Here is a 22317-nt window from a genome sequence, read left to right as displayed (position 1 = left end):
ACTTCAATGAGCCAGGGGAACAGAGCTAATGCTAACTGCTAAATAATCAAATGGTATGTCACGCAGTATTACTCACTTGCTTTGTTCAGCAAGTGAGTCGTAAGTGCTGCAGTAAAAACCTTTGTGTCTAAATTTCACTGCAGTCTCACAGTCTGAGAATTTAGTGAGTACATAATCTACTAGAATTCACTAGTGTACCTATATGGGGTAGGTGGTATTGCTAATTGTGAAATCAGATTCCTTAGTAAGGTGCTGTAGAAGACTTGAGCGCACTAATTGTGAATTTTTGGAGTCAGTATTGATGTTGCCGTAGGCTAATACCAAGCAATTATATCAGCTGATTGAGATATTGGTCAAGCTCCAGTGTGGTAATGAATATTCACTGAAATCAGACCACTTCTCACCCCCAAAATCTGACAATATCTGAATGACTTTATAACGTCACAAGTTGACATGAGACCATCAGTTTTGGGTGAACAGAATATCCACGGTGATGCAGCCCCCTCCCTTGAGCTAATAAAAAAGAGATCTCCGGTGACCCACTATTCTGGCAGCTGTTTCAGCAAAACAACAAAATTAAAGCTCAGCATGTGTGCTCACTGGAAACTGTCAATATCCAGCCAATATTGGATAAGGGATAGCTGTCTCCCTCAGAAAGTCAATGTTCCATGCACATCCTCCTTTCACAATAATGACAAATGTCAAGAGCTCCAAATAAATAAAAATGATCAGTAAATTGAATAAATGTGGACAAATGTAGCAGATAAACATATTTGACTTAGGGTTTAAAATGACAGATATGGAAGGCAGTCTTACCCAGGAAGCTGAAGAGTTTTAGAACAGTAATTACTGAGGCTGACAGACAAGATAAGACAGAGCATAATCTGATTTGAACAGGCAGGAGGACTGTGTGCAGGAGAAGCACTTACCACCATCTTATTTTTGGACACCCAGCAGTCAGCAGGGAAGTCCTGGAGCATGGGCACCAGGAACTGCAGGCAGCCATCCCAGTGACAGAGCAGCAGCATCATGCCGATTAGATTGACTATTCGTACCATGGCGCTGGCTAGGTCATAGGTCATGTGGAAGATCTGAGGAGTTGAAGAGGAAGGAAGCAGGAAATGAGTTAGTGAATGATGACTCAACATGCTGATGGTCAAATCCCTGAAATCTCTCTAGAACGCAAAGCACACACACATGCACAAAGAAGATTTTCTTCCTCCACAAGCATTTCAAAGATTTCTGGCTCTATTCTTCGCTCATGCCATGCAATGTGTTTGCAGTATTAGATTTAAAGGCCATTGTACTCAGCCTATAGAAACCATAGCTTTTTATTTTACACAGATGAGTTGGTGGATGCAGATCTTGCTGTTGTCACATTTCACTGGGGATGGCCAGTGAAATGAAAGCTTAAACAGATAAACTGGGACCAGAGCTTTATCGTGTGCTGCTGAATCACTCTTATCAGGCACTCAGCCAAACACAATAATGGTGCAAGGGTAGAGGTGGCTATGCTCCTGGGGTGAGAGCTTTCACAGGCTGGGTTTGTTAATCCTAATGATACTCATAAGGCGCTCCAGGACTTCTGGGCTGGTGTAGATTTTAATGGCCTCAACCATTCAAAGCCTCTTAATCCCACTGAAGACTATGTGCATTGCTAACCACTTGGCTCCTTATTAAAATACACTTGGTGCCTTTAAAGGGGTTGTGTTTAAGAGGGGATATTTCATTTTTACTTTCTTGTTTAGCAATAGGTAAAAATGTGAAATGAAGCTAAGACATGTCATGTCAGCGAAAGTTTAATCTGAGTCATTCGATCCTAAAGCACTTTGTTTGTTTATTTTTCTGTTTTCATTCGAAGGCATACGAAATGTAAGTGTATCTGGGTATTTTATCTCTGCTTTGTTAAGGAAGAAACTGGCAGGGAGTGGTGTTATGTTTGTCAGTGTGGGTGCTGCTGCACCATCAAATCACATCAATTTAGTTCTGTCAACAAGATAGCATGAAGCCAGAGGTATGCCCAGAAAATTGTACCTCTCAAAGTGGATGGAGACATCCTCACTCACGCACTCTGTCTGTCCACATGCAGATACACAGTGAAACTCCTCTCCTCTCAAACCCTGTCTCATCTTTGTTTTTGTTCTGCTTTGGATTTCTTAAGCTCATGCACTTATACATGAGTAAAGCCAAATCATTTACCTAGCTCCGGAGCCGCATGCGGCTCTTTAGTCCTTATAGTGCGGTCCTCGTGGTTTGGGAAAATAAATTAGAAGTATTTAGCTGAAGTGTGTTTTATTTATGTTAGTTCTTCTTTCTTTTTAAACTTGCACTTCTAAATTGGAAGATTATTGTGATATTGAAATATAAAAATAAAATTATATTTTATTATTTTTTCATCGCTCAAAATAAGCGTCACACTCGTGGAAGCCGGTATACCCGCCGAAACGTGCATTTATCGAGACTTTCAACCCCAGGTAGGCCAATTATGGATCTTCGGATCCACATTATGTCAGCGGCTATTCTCCACTGTGTCACAAACAAACACCGCTCACGCCTCACAGATGACAGCTTATAGTCCTGCGTAAAGATGAAAGTGACTTCATACAGCCCCGATTTGCAGACGCTGTGCTCATATGGGATATGCGCAGAGGTTCAGGAGCAGAAGTCCCATTGTAAACATCACGGCAGACCCGACGATGTTTGCATGAACATGCTTTTCAGATTCTCTTTATTGACCACGTTTCACACACGGTTGTTGTACGCACACAGCCGGCTGTAGCTTTTCAGCTCACAGCCCGACACACACCAACACAACAGCACAGATAGCACAGGCGGCAAGGCGGCGAGGCGTGATTGCGGGTGCCGCTCAGGTGCGTTCGCCTCCCCTGCAGCAGCGCTGCAGACCACGCCCCGCCACTCACCTTAACCTGGTAAAATACATATTTAGACAGAATTTTGCAAATATCTATTTTTCCCTTTTTTAGCAGCATAGTGCTTTTTTTCCAATTATTTTTTAAAAGTCAGGTCAAGGCTCCAAAAGCCCAAAGGCGATATAAGGGTGGCGGCTCACAACTGTTTTTGTTTGCTACATGGATCATTTTAGTTCAGCTGGGTGTCTTTCCTTTTGTTATATTTCTTTAAGAGTTCAAAATGTGTTAATTACATAAATAAAATGTAACTTTCTCTGTAGCACTTCATGGATTTCATAAGCAACACACCTTAGTTGTTCACAAAAAGCATAAAGGTAAAAAACAATATATACAGTGTTATCTTCATTTTAGATGTCAAAAAGTATTTGCGGCTCCCAGTGTTTTCTTTTGCATGGAAACCGGGTCCAAATGGCTCTTTCGGTGTTAAAGGTTGCTGACAGCCATAAATAAGTTACGTTAGTTAATATGCTGTGTTGTGTGATGTCAAATTTCCTGCTGGAGCTGTAATGGCTTTCCGTAACATTAAAAGTGTTAAATTCACTCTGTGTGAATGAATAAATCATGAGGAGCCCTTTCCATCTTCTGCATTGAGTCTGATATATTTTTCATTTGTGAAATGGTATTCCAGACAGGAAAAGGATGATTCATAAAACACAGGATGCTTTTAAATCTATAAAAACTCGCAAAGTCATATGCAAATTCAAACACGGAGCATGCTATTCCTAGGACATGAAGGACTGACAGAGATATGAAGCTTACAAGCATATGAACTGCTTAGACTTAGACTAGAATTGTCATGTCTGATATGATCAGGCTTCTTTACCTTCAGAGTAATTGTGAAAGAAAAGCACATTTTGGTCAAATGACACATTTTGGAAAAAAAGATACACTATAGTAGCAGATATTTAGAATGAAGGGAAACTAGATTGTCATATGAAAGATTTTCCACCATATTTGAACTGTACTGAAGTTGAACTGAAATACTATAGAGACATAACATTTACAATGTAATCATTTTCATAATTTTACATTGAAAATATACAGTACAGCCAGTTCTCTATGTATAGTTTGTGTTGCCCTCAGGTTATCCAAGCCTCAACACATTTCTACCTCTTCTAAGTCCCCAATTCTGATGACCAATAATGCCACATTTTTATGGTGTTCCCTTTAAAAACTACATGTAAATGCATCATTATAACCTTGATAAGCAGCTGTTACTGCAAGCATCTAAATTGGTGCACAATACCACTTCCTCTTGGGACAAATCTCTTATTATTATACAGGCTGTCCTTGAACCTGTCAATATACTGAATACTATCAAACTCAGCAATGTCAGCATGTTTCTAAAGCATGACAGATTCCCTTCAGTATCTTGTGCCACAGCCTGAATGACTTATTACTGTTCAACAATAACTCCTGCTACTTTCCTACTGTAGATATGTCCTCAAAAGACCCCTGGCACTTTAACAGAATAAAGCCTATGGAAACTGTGACGGATAATGCAATGCAAATCTCCGGTTTGTAACCCAAACTGTACTGTCAGTGGAGGAAGGTGATTCCCCTATCTCCCTCCACAGCTGTAATCAATTCAAATATACCCCTGCCAAGCACGGAATAGACTTTCCAGTTATGACAAAAATTATTCCCAAGATTGGTTCTGTTAGAAGGTGGTTAAAAAAATCATTATTCTCAGGCGCGAGAGGGAGGTCTGTGTATATATCCTCTCTTTACTTCTAATGGTTTTTCTAGATTAAAACAGCACATAGTTAAGCAAGTCTACTCTGTGTTTTGCGTAATTGTACAAAATAAATCATGTACATTTTCAGGATTTAAAGCAAACACAAATCTGCACGCACACACTCTGCATACAGAGCATTACACAACATGGCATGTTACATGGAGGATGATGAATTGCTGACCACTTCCTTTTAATTGATAGGAACACAGAGTGAGCCTGGCACCATTAGCATCAGCATCATCTGCATAAGCAAGAGTGCTTTGATTGATTAGGGCAAAAAAATACAACCCAACAGTTTCATCCCATTCTTTTTTTCAGTTTTCACAATCCTCATTAGAATACTCTAAATTCATATTTTTTTGTATTTTTTTTTAGCTAATGCAATACATAACCTATAGAAGGTCAACCTGAACACCTTCAAAAATACAGGAAAATGAACTGACAACACCCCCCCCCCTCCCCCCCCCAAATAAATAAATAAATAAATAAAAATGTAGGTTTCCTGACAGTGAGATAAGATTTGCAAATTAGAAAGATAGTACTGCATGGCCCAACAGCTGGTGCTACAGGCACTCATCAATATGGCAGGTACAGTGGGTGAAACAATTATTTGAGCCCCTGCTGATTTAGTAAGTTTGCTCACTTATAAAGATATAAACACTCTCTAATTTTAGTGGTAGTTTCATTTTGGAGACACAGGATATCAACCAAAAATCCACAACATGTCATTGGGTGAAAAAAGTATGTGATACTCAAGCAAAATATGACTTGGTGGATAAACCCTTGTTGCAAAGGACAGCTGTAAGATGTTTCTTGTAGCTAGTTAAGAGAAGAAGTTTGTCATCCAAGATTTTACAGTACACGGTTCGGTCCACTGGCCTCTCAATGTGATGAAGTTGTCCTGTACCAGAAAAGCATCACCTAAGAATAATCTTTCCACTTCCATACCGACTATGAGGATGGTGATCTTTGGGTCATCCTCACAATTTCCCTTCCTCCAAACATAACTACTATTACTGAATTCCAAAAAGTCTAAATAGTATCAACAAAAATACAAAACTGAATCATTTTTCATCCAACAAAACAAATACACACAGCAACTGAAATATAGCTACAAGTCCAGCATAGCCTAGGACTGCATAGTACTCCCTGGGTTGAGGTAAAGTGCTCTAAGGTCTAATGAACATTTTGAATTATAATTCCTAAAACTTGCAACTAGACATTGAGGGTCCTTGGGCCTTGCCATTGTAAGAAGCCTTCATTTTTCAGTGTGTGAGTCATTTGGGTCCTCACGATTAGTAGTCGGTGGATTACGCATCAGGCTGACATCCTCTGGAGCATAAAAAAAATGCTATGGTGAGCTACCAGTTCCCCTGCATGTAAAGCTGTCAAACAGAGTTGAATGTGGAACAGTATTTTCTTACTAGATTAAGTGGCATATCATGAAACACTGAGTTCAAGGTCCAATCAGAGTTATGAGAATAGTCGAGGCTGGTAGTCATGAATTCAGTTAAATGACAGTTAACAATGGCCGCCAGACTGTTTAAGCTTTCGTTGTTTATACTCCTGCTGCTTTGGTAGATTGAACAACAGCTTAAGGCCCCTGCGGGGAGCATTCAAAGCATTAGTGGTGTAGTTTCAAACTTTAAGAACATTAGTTTTTAGAATCTCTCAGTGTACAGTGTCATTTATTCAATTTCTTTTTCTTCAGCTGCATCCATCCCATTCATCAAATTTGTCATATTCCCCAGAAAGGTTAATAGAAATGACGAAGCCACTCATTTTTCGTATTTAATTAGTAGTTAGCTTAATGTGTTGCAATAAATTGTAAACAGAGGCTTTCAGTACTCCGTGGTTTCTTTGGTTAACTACTTTCGATACAGGCTATGTAAGTAAATTGATTTAGAATGATAAAAACATCGTTTCACTGGAACTACTTAGAAGGTATCCTTTATCAGGAATTAATGTCCACCCTGCAGCCAGATATAATTGACTATTCATCTAGATCTTGGTATAAAAGGTTGTAAGTACTCTGAAATGGAGGCTGTAATTGTCTGGGAAAAGCCACTTTAACCAAAGCCAGTGTTTCAAGGCACAAAATGAACAAGTTAAATACTCACAATAGAAACAATACTAACACCGTTAGTCAATTATAACCAATTATTTTTTTTGATTGCTGAAATCTATAATCCTGCTGAAGACCACCACTGTCAAGTACAAACTATCAGCACATTTTATCGCTACAGAAAATGGCACTTATTTACTGAGCACATATGCTTGTATACGTACAAATATAACAAGTAATAAACACAAGGATCAAATATGGCACTACAGTCACAAACAGCATCAGGCCCAGACAGGCAGGGAGAAAATGAAGGCAGCTGCAGAGTCATCTCAAACAGATGGAGTGAGAGGAGTGTGATCCAGGTGAGAGAATAGATGCATTTGTCCCATGGTGCTGATGGTAGCTGTCCAGACACAGTCATTGTAGCACTATACTGAAGCATCTGTTGTTCGCTGCTCATACTGCTAATGATGATGAATGTTTGGCATGATTGTATCTTGACACACGAGAAAAAACACAATCCTTCACTCATATTGTTTTTCGGAAGCCATGTTGCAGACATGGCATCAGAAAAACATGCCTTGTATGCCATAGACCAGGGGTGCCCAATCCCGGTCCTCGAGAGCTACCGTCCTGCAGCTTTTAGATGCATCCTTGTTCCCACACACCCGAATCAAATGAATGGCTTGTTATCAGGCCTTTGCCAAACACGATGGCATGCTGAAGAGGTAATCAAACCATTTGATTCAGCTGTGTTGGAGTAGGGATGCATCTAAAAGCTGCAGGATAGTAGCTCTCGAGGACTGGGATTGGGCAGCCCTGCCATAGACCAATTGAAAGGCACACAGTTTTAGCTACACATAAAAAAAATGCTCTATAGATAGCAGATATTTGGTGAAAACACACTGTTTTAGTGCAATCTGTCTTGTCCCTGCAAATTGTTCTAATTGTGTCCAAGTAGCCTACTGGATGTTAACAGTAGCACAGTTTATGAACTAGATCAACCCCTGCACTCCTGTATTATTTTTAATCATCCAGCATGATGGCAGATTCGGGGGAACAGGCTGTGGGCAGGGGTTAGATTTCTCACTGTAAATGCCTCGACCAAAATGTCATGCTCATGCATACTGTCATGGTGGACAAAGAGCATGAGGAGAATGCAAAGTAGGCCTGGTAGTGGACCACAGGGAACACCCTTCCATCATCTGTCTAAACAGGCCTGGAGGGCTCAGATCACAAAAAACACCCTGACTATGCTCTGTACCAAGGTGCGCCTTTGGGTTTGCGCTGAATTACACATTTCACTGTAATAGTTTTTTAAGCAAACCCACTGTGGGTATTCATATCGCAAAAGACTCATTCAGAGTGTTGAGGACCTGTCACTGTTGCTGGCAAGCCTCATTGTGCACTCAATAATAGCCCATTAAATCTATTCTTCCTGCTTTTCTTATCTCTGAAAGACCAGTCCTTGGCTAAGGTAATGGGTCAGTGAGCAGGGAGCTGATTAGTTGATTTCACTTATTTAAATATTTTTGTATAGATCTACTGAGTGGAAATGAAAGGTGCTTCGTTCCATCACCAGACCCATGGGAAAGCCACACAACTGACTTCCATCACAATGCCTGACGTATTGCTTTGTTTCTTGGAAACTGCAGCACAAAGCCACCACAGGGCTGTAAATCTTAATAATCCAAGCAGTAAATAGTAAAAGAAACTCAATTTCTGACACTTTTTGACCTTTTTTAAAAAGTCGGTCCCTCTTTCTCTCTCTCTCTAAATAGACACACACACACACACACACACACACACACACACACACACACACACACACACACACACACATTTCACACAAACCTACACATTTAGCAAAGCTGAAGGATGAGGATGCTGTTTGTAGATTACAGCTCAGCATTCAATACCATCGTTCCCTCGAAGCTGGACAGGAAACTGCAGGATCTAGGACTGAGCAGCTCCCTCTGCAGCTGGATCCTTAGCTTCCTGTCTGACAGACGCCAGGTGGTCAGACTGGGCAGCATCACCTCATCCCCCATCACACTGAACACTGGTGCTCCACAGGGGTGTGTACTGAGCCCTCTCCTGTACTCACTCTACACCTACGACTGCACAGCCACTAACAGCTCCAACATCATTGTGAAGTTTGCGGACGACACTACAGTGGTGGGTCTTATCACCAACGGTGATGAGACGGCCTACAGGGAGGAGGTCAGCGCCCTGACCCACTGGTGTCAAGACAACCATCTCACCCTCAACGTCGCAAAGACAAAGGAGTTGATAGTGGACTTCCGGAGGTGCAGAGAAGTACACACCCCCATCACCATCAACGGCGCTGCTGTGGAGAGAGTGAGCAGCTTCCGGTTCCTTGGCGTACACCTGGCTGAGGATCTTACGTGGTCAGTACACACAAACAAAACAGTGAAGAAGGCCCAGCAGCGCCTCTTCTTTCTCAGGAGACTGAAAAGATTCGGCATGAGCCCCCGCATCCTCAGGACCTTCTATCACTGTGCCATTGAGAGCATCCTCACTGGATGCATCACCACCTGGTATGGCAACAGCACCGCCTACAACTGCAAAGCTCTCCAGCGAGTAGTGCGGTGCTCTGAACGGATAATTGGAGGTGAGCTTCCCTCCCTCCAAGACATCTACAGGAAGCGGTGCCTGAGGAAAGCGGGGAGGATCATCAAGGACTCCAGTCACCCCAGCCATAAACTGTTCAGACTGCTTCCATCAGGAAGGAGGTTCTACAGCATCCGGTCCCGTACCAGCAGACTGAGAGACAGCTTTTTCCATCAGGCCATCAGACTGCTGAACACGTCATAGACACCTCAGCTTCACTACTGGAACTTCAACATTATGCACTCCACACTGTATATAAATGCCACTTGTTTTGCACATATTCAACTCTGTATATTTTATATATTTTATTATTATTATTATTATTATTATTTTATTTTATTTTTTTACTATTTAATTTGTAAAAATGTGTATACACACACACACACACACACACACACACACACACACACACACACACACACACACACACGTAGGAAAATATTTAGTATACACATCCAGAAATGCATACACTATTATATATTGTACATATATTTATTAGTTTCAGGTTGGCCATTCTTGTATTTTGCTCGTTTGTGTTGTTGTGTTTGCACATCTCTGTTGCTTGCGGGGCTCGCACACAAGAATTTCACTCGCATGTGCTGTGCCAGTGTGCCTGCACATGTGATGTGACAATAAAAAGTGATTTGATTTGATTTGATTTGAAGCTCTACCATATACCAACAATTTATCTTGCATTTGATGCAACTGATAAACTTCACTTCCCACACTCTATTACTTTAAATTATTTTTTGCTTTCCACTCGGATGACTAAATAAATAAATAAATGATCAATTAAAAAAACCCTCTTTGACAAACAATTGTATCTTGATCCACACTGAAAGCAACATTTGCTGGGTTGCCCTATTGAAACGGTTTTGCTGTAGTCATCAGGCATCGTGAGAGGAAGCCCGTGGAGCTTTATCATTAGTGCGCTGCCTTGAATCTGATTTAACAGGATGACTAATCTCATCCAAGTCAGTGGTTCGTCAACAGGAGACAACTCCAATGAAGAGAATATCCGGTCACAGTCTTATTTTTATCCCAATGAAAAGTGACGAGAGGAAGCTGACCAGATGAGGACAGGAGAGACGAATAATGACACTCTGCTCTGTCTGTGTCTGTGTAAGTCTGATGAATATCTGCATACTGTATTGAATATTGAACACCGGCATGTAGCCACCTTTTTGTTTGTAAAATGTATTCTGTCAACATGGTAATTGTAATATCACCTTTACAGTATGATGAAAGTGTAATAATACAGAATCAGACAGCATCCTGTGAGCAAGCGTTTGTTGGCACTGAGAAGGAAAAAGACCCGTTGGGGATGAGGAGAGAGAGTTTAATAACTGATAATAACAACTATTGCTTAAATGCAAAGTGGTGCATGAACACCACTGAAAAGACTCAGGGTCACCTGATCCAGCCCTAACTACAAGCATTTCCAAAGAGAAAAAAAATACAAACTGGGAACTGGTTACAGAGAAGAGGGGGCTGAAAACTGAAGGCTCTGCCTCCCATTCTACTTTTTAATACCCTTTAAACCACAAGTAAGCCTGTAGTCCGAGAGCGAAGCGCTCTACTGGGGTACTGTGAGATCTTTAACATCAGATCGGGCCTCATTATTCAAGATCTTTTATGTGAAAAGAATAATTTTAAATTGGATTCTGGATTTAACAGGGAAGCAATGAAGCGCAGCTAATTTACAAGAAATATGCTCTTTCTATCTAGTCCCTGTTAGTAATCATGCTGCAGAATTCTGAAGAAGATGATGGGCAGCCAATCAGATGAAAGTGGGCTTACGGTGATGGACAAATAGTTTAAATGGCTTTTTCAGGACAGTGGATGAAGTTTTGCACAACCATGCAACATAAATGTTCCAGGAATACGACCACAATAATGGAGGAAATTAGTATAGCAGGTTCCTTCACAGTTTAATTATTCCATTGATGAGTGCAAAGCATGTATTTCACATTATTTCAAAGAACAACAGGAAAATCTACATACAAACCAGCAACTGTGTGAAATACATCATTTCACACAGTCATGGTTTATTGTCACTATTATATCGATCCATGGTTTATTACTTATATATATAATGTGACTTATTGACAAATAATTTAAATCCCTTTAAAAATAAAATCAACTAAAACAAACAAAGAAGCCTAAAGCAAAGCCTTTTCTCTCTCTATGTGGGGTAGTTTAGGAGTTCACAATAGACAGATTATGTATACTGACTGCACCATACTAAACCAAATATGTATTTGCACATGCATGCATGAATGTGCAAGTTAGAACTATTTCCCTGAATTGTCAAGAATTTAATTAAACCAAAGCTAAGATGACTTTACAAATTACATTTTTTCCCACATAAGAACCGTCAGTTAGATTTGGTCTCTTTAAATCTCTGAGTTGAAACCATGTCACCTATAAAATGATGATTCTGTGACAAATGATATTGAGCCATATATAGTTAACTGTCCCCAAAGGATTATGAAACAAACTTATGACGTTTATTCTATTGCTGAGAATGTGTAGGTCACAATAAAGCAAATCGGTTTTTCTAAAGGGGTGATGTGAAGCAATAAATGACTTAGTTAAGTTAGTCCCTTTATGCAATTTGTCTGGAAGTAATCTGATAGCTCTGGGAATAAGATTTTATCCATTTATTTTTTATGTCTTAAAAACACCTTACTTTTAATACACTTAAAAAAAAAAATTTTGCTGCACCCTGAACCATACCTCTGTTTATGTCCTTTGGTATGATTATATTCCTTTGTCTTCTTCTGATTCCTAAAAAAGCATCATCCACTGCAATTCAGTACATGGAAAAAAGATTCTAATTTTAAAAACTTGTTCCCCACAGTATCACTCTTCAAGGCAGTAAACCATGCAGTAGAGTTCACTGAGCTGTATCCAGCACTTCCCAGAAGAAATGTCCTCTGCGTGACTTCTTACAGAAGAGGAAATGAAACTCAAACAATAACAAACCAAATGAATTTGTGCGGAACTATTTCTAGCTTGCAGACACTTGTGAAATATGAGTGAAATAAATCAGCTTTGCCTTTCGGAGGACATTGGGGCATCACAGGTCTGCAGCTTCTGCTATGTTACTACACATCTCATCGTGCCACATTTAGAGTGCCGAACAATGCTGAATTGCATTTATTGCACTTATTGGCAAAAATTGCACATTTTCATGGATCAAAAGGATTCTGCCTCGATTCTGTAAACAAGGACAAATATTACCTTTTTTGTGGTTGTTTTGTTAGTGTTTGAGTGTGCTTCTTTCCACTTTTATAGTCTTTCAAAGTTCAATATGTAGGTAAATAGACAAAGGGGGAATAAGGTCAGTGCGATGTTTACCAAAATATTCAAATGGTGATAAAATACATACACCTTGTTTGGAATGTAGCTGCCAATAGGAAAAGTCAAAAAGTCAGTTGGGTGGTGAGATCTCGGCGACAAGTTATTCTGCAGTGACAGATGACATTTCAGTGAGATTTCATCTGGAGTACTCTGGCGCTGAGGCAAAGCTGGCCTTTCACTCTGTCTGCCTAACTAGCATTCATCAGCAAACGCTCACACACAATATCCGCACACATACACCACCTACACAGGAACAGAAAATCTAAATGGCAACTGGCTCTGTGAGTGTAATGCCCCCTTTTGTTGTTGTATTGTTTCAATGGTTTTAGATTCTGCAGTCATCAGTAACTTGCAGTGTCCTTGTAAGTTTTTCCCATTCACATCATTATGGATATTTTTTCTCCCATTAGTCTGTTTTCCAATACTTCCAGTAATGCAAAATTCCTAGATTGAGATTGTGGTGCATTACATCAGTGGCCCATGGCTAAAAGCAAGTTCTGCAGGTAGAAGGATGTTTTATTCAATCCTCCTTTATTCCTTATTCTTTTCCCTCTTCCCTCCCTTTCTTACCCCATGTTTTCTCTGTTATCTCATTGCATAGGCTGAACATGTAACAGCCCACTGTCCGAGCTATTCAAATCAAGGTTAGCTTGTAATACATGTATTCCTGCCTTCATTTTAAGTTCAGAAGCACAGCAGTAGGCATGCATAGAGACACAGGGTGACAAAGGAATCCTCCCCCAGTGATTTATTTGAACTTTTCCTCCCTTTGAAATGGCATCACAGAGGCTCTGCATGATTAATGTCATCACACTTATATACACTGTTCTATCCAGCTGTTCTATCCAGCTAAATATTTGAAAACCAGGAACTTCCCAATTCATGGTGAAAGGTCTGGATATAGATTGATGTGAGCATTTTCAGCGTTTCCAATTGCTACACAGTCAGCTGAACATACCCAACAAGTAACACTCCAGTGGTGAATTTTACAATCTATGCAAATAAGCTAATAGTGTTTATTTGTAATATTGTATTGGATAAAGTTGAATATGAAAAAAAGATGCACAATAAAACAAAAAGCGATAAACAAAAATAAAAATTATGATCTCAAGATTTTATCTTGGATAAGAAGGTGATTTCTGAAACATTCTTTGATTTACTAGTTAGTTCACTAGTTAGTTGATTATGATTATTATTCTCGTTGTTGTTGTTTATTGATTTATATTGAAGCCCAAATGCAGATATTTCTGAATGAATTCGAGCTAAACAGAGTACTAGTGGAGTTGGTCCCATACATAGAGCACAAGCGGTTGCTGAATGTTTTGATGAATATGAAAATTATAGTAATCACAAGCTACAGTATTTCCTCCAGCTCTAGAAACTTGGAGAAGTGACGCCACAACTTGCCAAGCTGCTCCGATGGCACGCTGTAGCCCTAACTAAAACACTATGCTGGGATTTCCCTTTTATTCAAACTCTTAAAGATAAGATGTTCTTTTATTAACTTTTCTCGAGCAGATTTATTTTAATAATTTTAAAGTTTTGGCATTAATTTTTATGTATATGTAAAAAGAATGTTCCCAGTAACTTGCGTATATATATTCATCACGGGCATGGTTGTCGTGGTAACAGCAAAATATTTAAAAGATCCAAAATAAATTCAAACTTGTGATTCTTGTTATTAAAGATACATGCTGTACACTCATTCCATCCTGGATAAAGAATAGTTCAAAGAAACCATTAAACGACTTAATTTAATTAACAACTTAATTAAATTACCATGACAATGATGCAGATGATGAGTAGATGTAAACTTCTCACAGCAATTGTACTTTTAAAACCTAAACATAACAAGCTAAATTTAGAGTTTAAATCAGTGAAAATGCCTTATCAACTTTTCTTTACTTTAAATTAAAAAAATAAATAAATAATAATAATTCTTTGATCAAGTGGAAAGTACCTGGACACAAAAGTAATTTCCCCAAACTAAACAAAGAGACACACTTCAGTACTGTGGAGATAATTTCATTTAGACGACACATCTGTTAAGTGTTGTTGTTCCTAGAATTTCACGGTCTGACTTGTAGCTGAAATATTCCTTTGCATGGCTAATTCCTCAATGATGCAGAGCAGCAGCATAGAGTGTCTTCCTGTTGACTCCATGCTGAGATTCTGATGCTTCACTTTGCACCTTTTACCTATGAGACTAAACAAGAAGATTCATCCAGTGAGAGTAATTGGAACTTTTCTAATTATTGCCACAATCATAATCATGCTTGTACTGCAGCACTGCCTCTTTGGACTCTGGGGTTCCACTGCTAGGACGGGCACACAGTGGGAAAATGCTAATCAACATCCTGCCTTCATCAACTTATTGGTGACTGGTACACAGCAAAGAGTCTCTTTTCTCTTTTCAAGGGTGGATGCAATCAGACGCAGCACCCATCCATATTTCTTTCCTGAAAGAAAAGGGGAAGCAAACATCTTTGCAGTAGCTCCCCAGGACAGAAATAGAATCTGAATTGCAATCGGACTTAGTTAAACAGACAGGGATTCATTTCCCTATCTTCATGAACTAATATGCTTGTATGATGATCACTGCAAATGATGTAGTATGCTAAAAAAATTTTACTCCATGAAGAATACTGTTTTCTCAGTAACAATATAAAGCAGTTCACAAGATACACATTATAAACTAAACTTTCTTCAGACCTGTTCACATACAGTTTAACAGCCTGAAAATGATTTCTTACCTCCTCCCACTGGTGGATGTAGCGAATGAGTCTAGAGAGGCGCAGGAGGCGCAGCAAGCTTAGTATCTTGGTAAAACGGACAATGCGTAAGGCGCGTGCCGTCTTGTAGAAATCCGAGTCAATGCGCGTCTCCACAATGAGGAAGATGTAGTCTACGGGGATGGAGGATATGAAGTCGACCACAAACCAGCTCCGCAAGTACTTGATCTTGATCTGTTGCGGATCTAAGATGATTTCTGTGTTATCTTCCTTGACGATACCCGTCCTGAAATTAAGAACCAGGTCCATGAGGAAGAAGGTGTCGGAGACAACGTTGAACACAATCCACGGGGGGGTGTGCTCATCCTTGAAAAAGGTGATGCCCACAGGGATGATGATGAGGTTTCCAACCATCAGCAGCAGCATGGTCAAATCCCAGTAAAACCTTGTTGGTGAGAGACATGGAGAAATGCAGAAATATAATGAATAACAAAGTCAGAATATAAAAATATGAGGTAACTTTGTTGTGTTTGTCTTTCACAGAGTGAATGTTCTATAAACTGCACAATTTAACTGCCTGCAAACAAAATAAAAGACGACAACATTTTGTACATATCGATAGTGTCATTTTCTTTTAACTTATAGTGTGAGTATTAAAGTGGGCTGACATATACATATACAGCAAACGGCATAGTCAAATAAAATATGCATGTTTGATGAACTGAGGAGACCAACATTTGTTCTGTGTTAGATAAAACTTTAAGAAAAGGAATGTGTGGCCTCTTTTTCTTCCATCTGGCAGCTCCATATTTCATTCCATATTTATTGTTCAGTGTATCCACTATCAATATATCTCTACGTCTTGGATCTCCTCTATTGCCCTGATACCTGTCCTATAACAACCATACATACTTCTCCGTCACTCCCCTTAAACCTCTGCACTTTCTGATTCACTAACTGTTCACAAACAGCCAGCATCTCCTCACCTCTGTTTCCTTAACCTACATGTGAAAGGAAACTGAATGGTCCAATCACCATTCTCTCTCCCTTTGGAACACTCAACTGCTTCATCCAACTTACTTATTAGAATTCCTCTTTCTGATATTAAACCTGTGGGGCATACACACTGACAGCATTTAACATCACCCAGTTCCCTTTACCTGTCAGAGTCCCTGCCTTTCCTTCTCTCTCATCACTGACCTATTTTAAGCTTTTATTACTATGTATGTAGTGTTTAGCAAGCTTACATGAACATGGTGTAATAATGGTTTAATAAACTCTGCACTTATGAACGTAGCCAATATGTATCCATGACAAAAAGGGGGCCTGATATGAAAACATGTGTGTAGGCATGCCTCTAAATCACACCTCAAAGGTCAGCGGAGGTTAACTGTTAATTAAAAACTGTACTGTGACCTCGTCAATCTTCCAAACCAGAGAGTTTGGATATAAATTGCGCACTCTGCTGGCTCAGTAATTGAATCATTGTGCATTGATGCAGTGATTGGTGATTTACCCACCCACTTCTAACTGGGCCATAAAAATTTGTCTTTGGACAAAACTTACACCAAGAGCAAGGCTATAAAAATGAAGAAGAATGGATGCTACATATATAAACAAGATAGGATAGAGATTTTTACTGAAAGCTCGCTAAATTACAACAATAAATTACTGCTGTTTGACTTCTTTGTTGGAGCTAAAATCGGTAGATTTCATGATTTATTCTCAGTATGTTTCAGTAAATATATCCAGTGTTTACAGTGAATTGCTGCTCCACAGAATCACACAGTCACATCCAAAAAACATCCCTTGTCCAAATCATGTTAAGTTAGATATACCAATATCAAAAATGTAAGATTTGTCCTGTTATTTGTTTCTGTATTTCTTTTGATAAACAGTTACAACTAAAACAACAATTTCTCTAAGAAATATGAGACATATGTGTGATTAAGCACATATTGTCATTACACACCTGTAATATATTCACTGATCTTTCACATTGCAGCAGTTTGAGTCCTTTTAACTGTACACAAGTCAAAAAACTTTTATTGATGCAGCAGAAAAGCAAACATTGGAAATCACTGCTGTTTGCAATATAGTATCCCTATTTCTTATTCTCATTGTTATGTCTGAGCCCACAATCTCTGATGCACACATCTATGGATAGAATTTACATCAGTCTGGGTGAAAATGTTAAAATGTTTCTTCAAAAATAGCACAAGCAGTTATGAGGTTTGTAATGTGTTTAGACAGTTCTACGCCATGCAGATATGTACACTACATCTCAGTTTTATGTGCATTGCGCACACAGACACATTCACTGAGGAAACAGTGACAGTAATTGGAATTCTTCAAAGTAAAAGGGTATCTACTTTTCCAGATTGTTGTCAAGTGGAGTTATATTTAGACCGACCCTGCCACCACTGTGTGCTCACATTAAGACTGAAACCCAGAAGGACAAGTAAAACTTTGAAGGAAGAAATGCAAACATTGGTAAAGGCATTTGTGCTTCATACTGCCATGTTTCCCCAATATCAAACAATTTAAATATTATTTACATGAAATAAAGTTTTCCTTTTGTCTTACAGTATTTGTAATTTTCATTTTACTACTTATATTTGTCATGAAGGTGCAGCAAGACACACAAATTTTTCTTAAAATTCAAGATTGAGTTCATTTCCTCGACAAAGGCAAGACTGTTTTTATTATAACTGATCAAACATTATAATTTTGAGGAAAAAATAAAAATCAATGAATGAAAGCTTAAAGGAAATGTTTTTTCTTTTTTCCATGTTTGTAAAACATGCATGAAAACTGGTTTTCATGCCATAATAACAACATTTACGACAACTTTTTGAATTAGTACCATCTAACAAATAAATTCAGTGAACACCTCTGTTTAAAATGTTTAAGGCCTTGGACTAAGATTAGTCCATGTCTGGGAAACTGAGCCTAAAGGTCTATAGCCATACTAATAAGTCTGTGAAGCTGGATTCAGCCAGAGTGGTGCTTTGCCTGTACAATGTCAATAATAACATGCTTAAGCAGATTTAAGAGCAAATATTGCTGCACAATAAATAAATCTAAATATGAGGCAAATGGACAATGGACTTTGACCAGACAAAGCAGGCGCTTTGTAAATGCACTCAGAATTTTAACTGGGTATCTTTTAGCTACAGAGAAAAGGAGAAAGCAAGCTATAGAGATATAGACTTGATAATTGTCCAAGTACTGCTGACACCTGTCTGATCAAACCTCACTTATCACTATTGATACAATCATTGATTAAAGAAAATACAAATAAAAAGCAAATCTTGACTCTGATAATTATTGATTTTGCCCCAATACAATATTTTGGGATAAGCAGTTACTTTTAAAGAGCAGTGTAAAAATCTCCATGATCTCAGTGTGTCTCTATCAATAGACTATGTTTATGTGCATGTTTGTTCATGCATGCATGAATGAATGCTCATGATTTCTCTTTTTCAGTCTTGTAGCTGCCTTCTAATGGAGGTCAGGCCACCTAAACATAGCAAGGATCCATTTACTGTGTTTTATTATGCACTAGGACCCTGACATAGGAGACATTGTTCTATAAATATAGTTGGGTGAGCCTGGGATGTTAGACGGACATTTCAAAGGCATTAAACAATCTCATATCTGTATGTGCACAGAAAATCAGAATTTTCACCTGTGTGATGGGATACCACCTGTTTTAAAATAAAAGCAAAAGGAAGTCAGCTAGTATTGCTAGGTTAGCAGTGCTTTTATTTTGTTACATGATTGTTAAGGTGCTCCCGATTGATGCTGCGGCTATTATGGACACGTAAGCACAAACAAAAATGTAAAACTAGCAAGGTGTGAAATCCATTCTAAATGTCAAAAAATTAAAAGTTTTATTCAGTAAAGAAATACTACTTCTATGTCTGGATCTGAGTCCATTACATCAGTTCTACATGAATTAGTCTTTTGTAAAACACAAAGAATAAAACAGTGACAAAGTGCCTTATAAGTTTATAGCAAATTATGGAAATATGTGGCCAGCGATCACATTTTATGAGCAATTACATGACCGCTGAGGAGTATCAGAGATTGCATGACAAAAAATGTAAATAACAGGAAGGCAGGTCTGATGGGTGTGTGTAAAACATATATGTATATTTTTTATTAATTAGTCTAGAAAAGCATTTTTTTAAAAACTAAAAAATATAGCCGTGGGATAGCTCACACCTAGCTTGTTATGATGCTCAGAGTTCACTGTACCGATGAAGGGAGCCCTGACATTTTGCTGTCTGCAGGGACAGAGTCACAGACCACTATGCTCTCCGGTGGGGTGACCAGGGACAGCAGGAACATGTTGTCACCCTTAGAGTGCATCTGACTACACGATAAGCCTTTCTCATTCTCCTCACCCTGCCAGCCAGGCTACCTGAAAGGGACTATGAGAGCCACCACAAACAGCCTTACAGTACACACGCTTACCTTTCAGAGTAGCTTATATCTAAATTGAGGAGGCACAAGGCTAGGATACGAAAATGGAGTATATACAGTATGGGATTGAATATACAGGGAGCAAATGTTCATAATTTTGTATGTGTGCACGTCTGCGCACCTGTTTACATTTTGATTACATTGATCTGCTGGCTACCATGCTGAGAAAATGATGGATCCCATACAATCGGATTGACTGTCGTGTCAGAATCGGAAGGCTTTTGATCCCCAGCTACTCCAGTGAGAGTGAGTGTGATAGATAAATGGCTCTACAGTTTGTGAATGTGAATGTGGCTTGTGCTGTAAAGCACTTTGAGTGGTCAGTAAAGACAAGACAAGTGCTGGAAAAGGAACTAGCTTTAAATGTCAGTCCCTATATCAGTCCAATCTGATTACTGCAGAGCTATACACTCTTTCAATACAAACTTCAGGTGTGTAAGACAACATGAAGATTTTTCTTCCATGTGGAAATGTCAGTTTGTATGTTTTCATATACAGTATGAGTTATTTCACTGAAGCTGTTAATCTGTCATTAGCTAAGCAGTTTAAACCCACTAATCCCACAGTATATATATTAAAACTGGTTTGTTGACCCATATAACCATTAAGATTACTTGGCTAAGGTGAGAGATTATCACTGTGTTGGTGAGAAGCGTTGAATGTATGTAAGAAGGAGAGTTTAATCACGGTGTTCATCATCTAATCCTCACCACTTAACCACCAAACCACCCACTCTAACCTATTTTTCTGACTGTAAAAATTGTCCTTCTGGAGGTCATGAAAAACATTATTATTTAAATGACCATGAGTCTGAACATTCATTACTGCCATGATTTTGTTGAGGGAAAGCTTATTTCTGTATAGTTAGTCTGAAACAAGACTTGCTATCTAAAAACCTTTTCTCAATTTCTACAGACTAGACATTGGAGCACTTTTTTTTCTATCCACTTACTTAATGTTTAATTTATAATTTTGTAGGGCACATACCAAAATAAATTGTGTTTGTGCTACAGTGTCGTCTGATAAAGGAAGCATTTGAGGTGTAGTGTGAAGGATTTAATTACAGATTGTAACACACTGAAAGTCTTTCATTCACTTCTCCCTTTTCCAGAAATACAGAAAAATGACTGTCGCTTAAACATGAAAAAAGCCTTTGTGGACCAATATTTGATATGGCAGTTCTGAGTAACTGTAGAAACCTGGGACCTTAGTTATAGAAAACTCTTCAAATAAATTTCTGGAAATAGATCACCCTAAATCCTATGGTCCTTAATGTGTTTTAATCTTGGTAAATGTAAACGTAATGCAGTGTACTATGACAGATTTTTTTTTTCTGGTTTTGAAAATAATGAAAAACAATATATATATTTCTCTCCTGAACAAAAGAAATGCAGGTGTTTCATAGCAGGGGAGCTGTATTTTAGGTGTGATTAAATGTCATAGGACCAACTTAACAGAACAGTTATATATTAAACTTAAACTCACATGATAACTGACAGAGCAACAGCTTCTCTTAGTCCACTGCCAGTTGTGAATTAGTGAACACGGAGTGTGAATGGAAATTAAGCATGAAAAGCTCTTGTGAAACAGAAAAAAATCATAAGCTATGCTTAGCCAAAGGGAAATGCAATCTATGGTAAAGCCTTTCACAAATAACAGGAGAACAACATCAGCAACAAAAAAGGCCTGTTTACTGCCCATAAAGGCATAGTCCACTGGTCTTAAACAAGCCAGTTGGCAAACACAGCAAGATTTAAGTGTTTAGGAGAAAAAAAATCAGGTTAAAAGGGTTAAACCTATTTTTTGTTGTCACCCGCTCCAATGAACTGTCATAACGGTGCTGTCTTTGCTAAGCACAGCCAGTAGGCATACTGCAAGCACATCATTGACACTGGGGCTGTGCAGTTAAAAGAGGCTATATTTAGGTGAGGTACGCAGTTTTATCAGACCTATGCTAAGAAGATTCCATCAGAGGTAGAAGCAAATCTCCCCAAACTTAGGCTAAGAGAAAACAGGGATTTACTAAATGCCTACAAAGGGTAGAGGAGAAGTAAAATCAACTAAAAGGGGTCAGCATTACGCCACTAAAAGAGATCCATAAATAAGATTGCTAGTAGTGTTTCTGGTGGGACATCAAGCTAAGGGTACAGGGGGTGATTTTTTTCATTCAGCTCTAAAACTATCTGGGACTGTTACTGAACACACATAAGAAAGATTATGCTTTAGACAATGTCATAACTGCTGCAGTAAACAACTCTTAAAAGAGAAGAACTATAGCCCTTTACGAGTAGACACAGGCAAATGTAACCTCGACTTCCCAAATTCTAATCAATGGAATATAGCCTGCTCTCAGAAATTGAT

At 38.8% G+C, this 22317-nt stretch overlaps 1 protein-coding gene across 1 annotated transcript in view; it reads right to left on the bottom strand.

The window, feature by feature from the left end:
• The window catches only part of hcn4 (hyperpolarization activated cyclic nucleotide-gated potassium channel 4), a 74218-nt gene that overhangs the window by 40948 nt on the left and 10953 nt on the right, over positions 1-22317 (bottom strand). The window contains exons 2-3 of the mRNA XM_080884890.1: positions 15487-15910; positions 930-1091 (exon numbers count right to left, since the gene is read on the bottom strand). Of these exons, the coding sequence (XP_080741016.1) occupies positions 930-1091; positions 15487-15910 (586 nt within the window). The remainder of the gene's footprint in view (positions 1-929; positions 1092-15486; positions 15911-22317) is intronic.

This window comes from Rhamphochromis sp. 'chilingali' (assembly GCF_963969265.1).
Source record: "Rhamphochromis sp. 'chilingali' genome assembly, chromosome: 6".
NCBI classification, from domain to species: domain Eukaryota; kingdom Metazoa; phylum Chordata; class Actinopteri; order Cichliformes; family Cichlidae; genus Rhamphochromis; species Rhamphochromis sp. 'chilingali'.
Note: the sequence above shows the minus strand (reverse complement) of the source record. Positions and strands in the feature narration are given on the sequence as shown.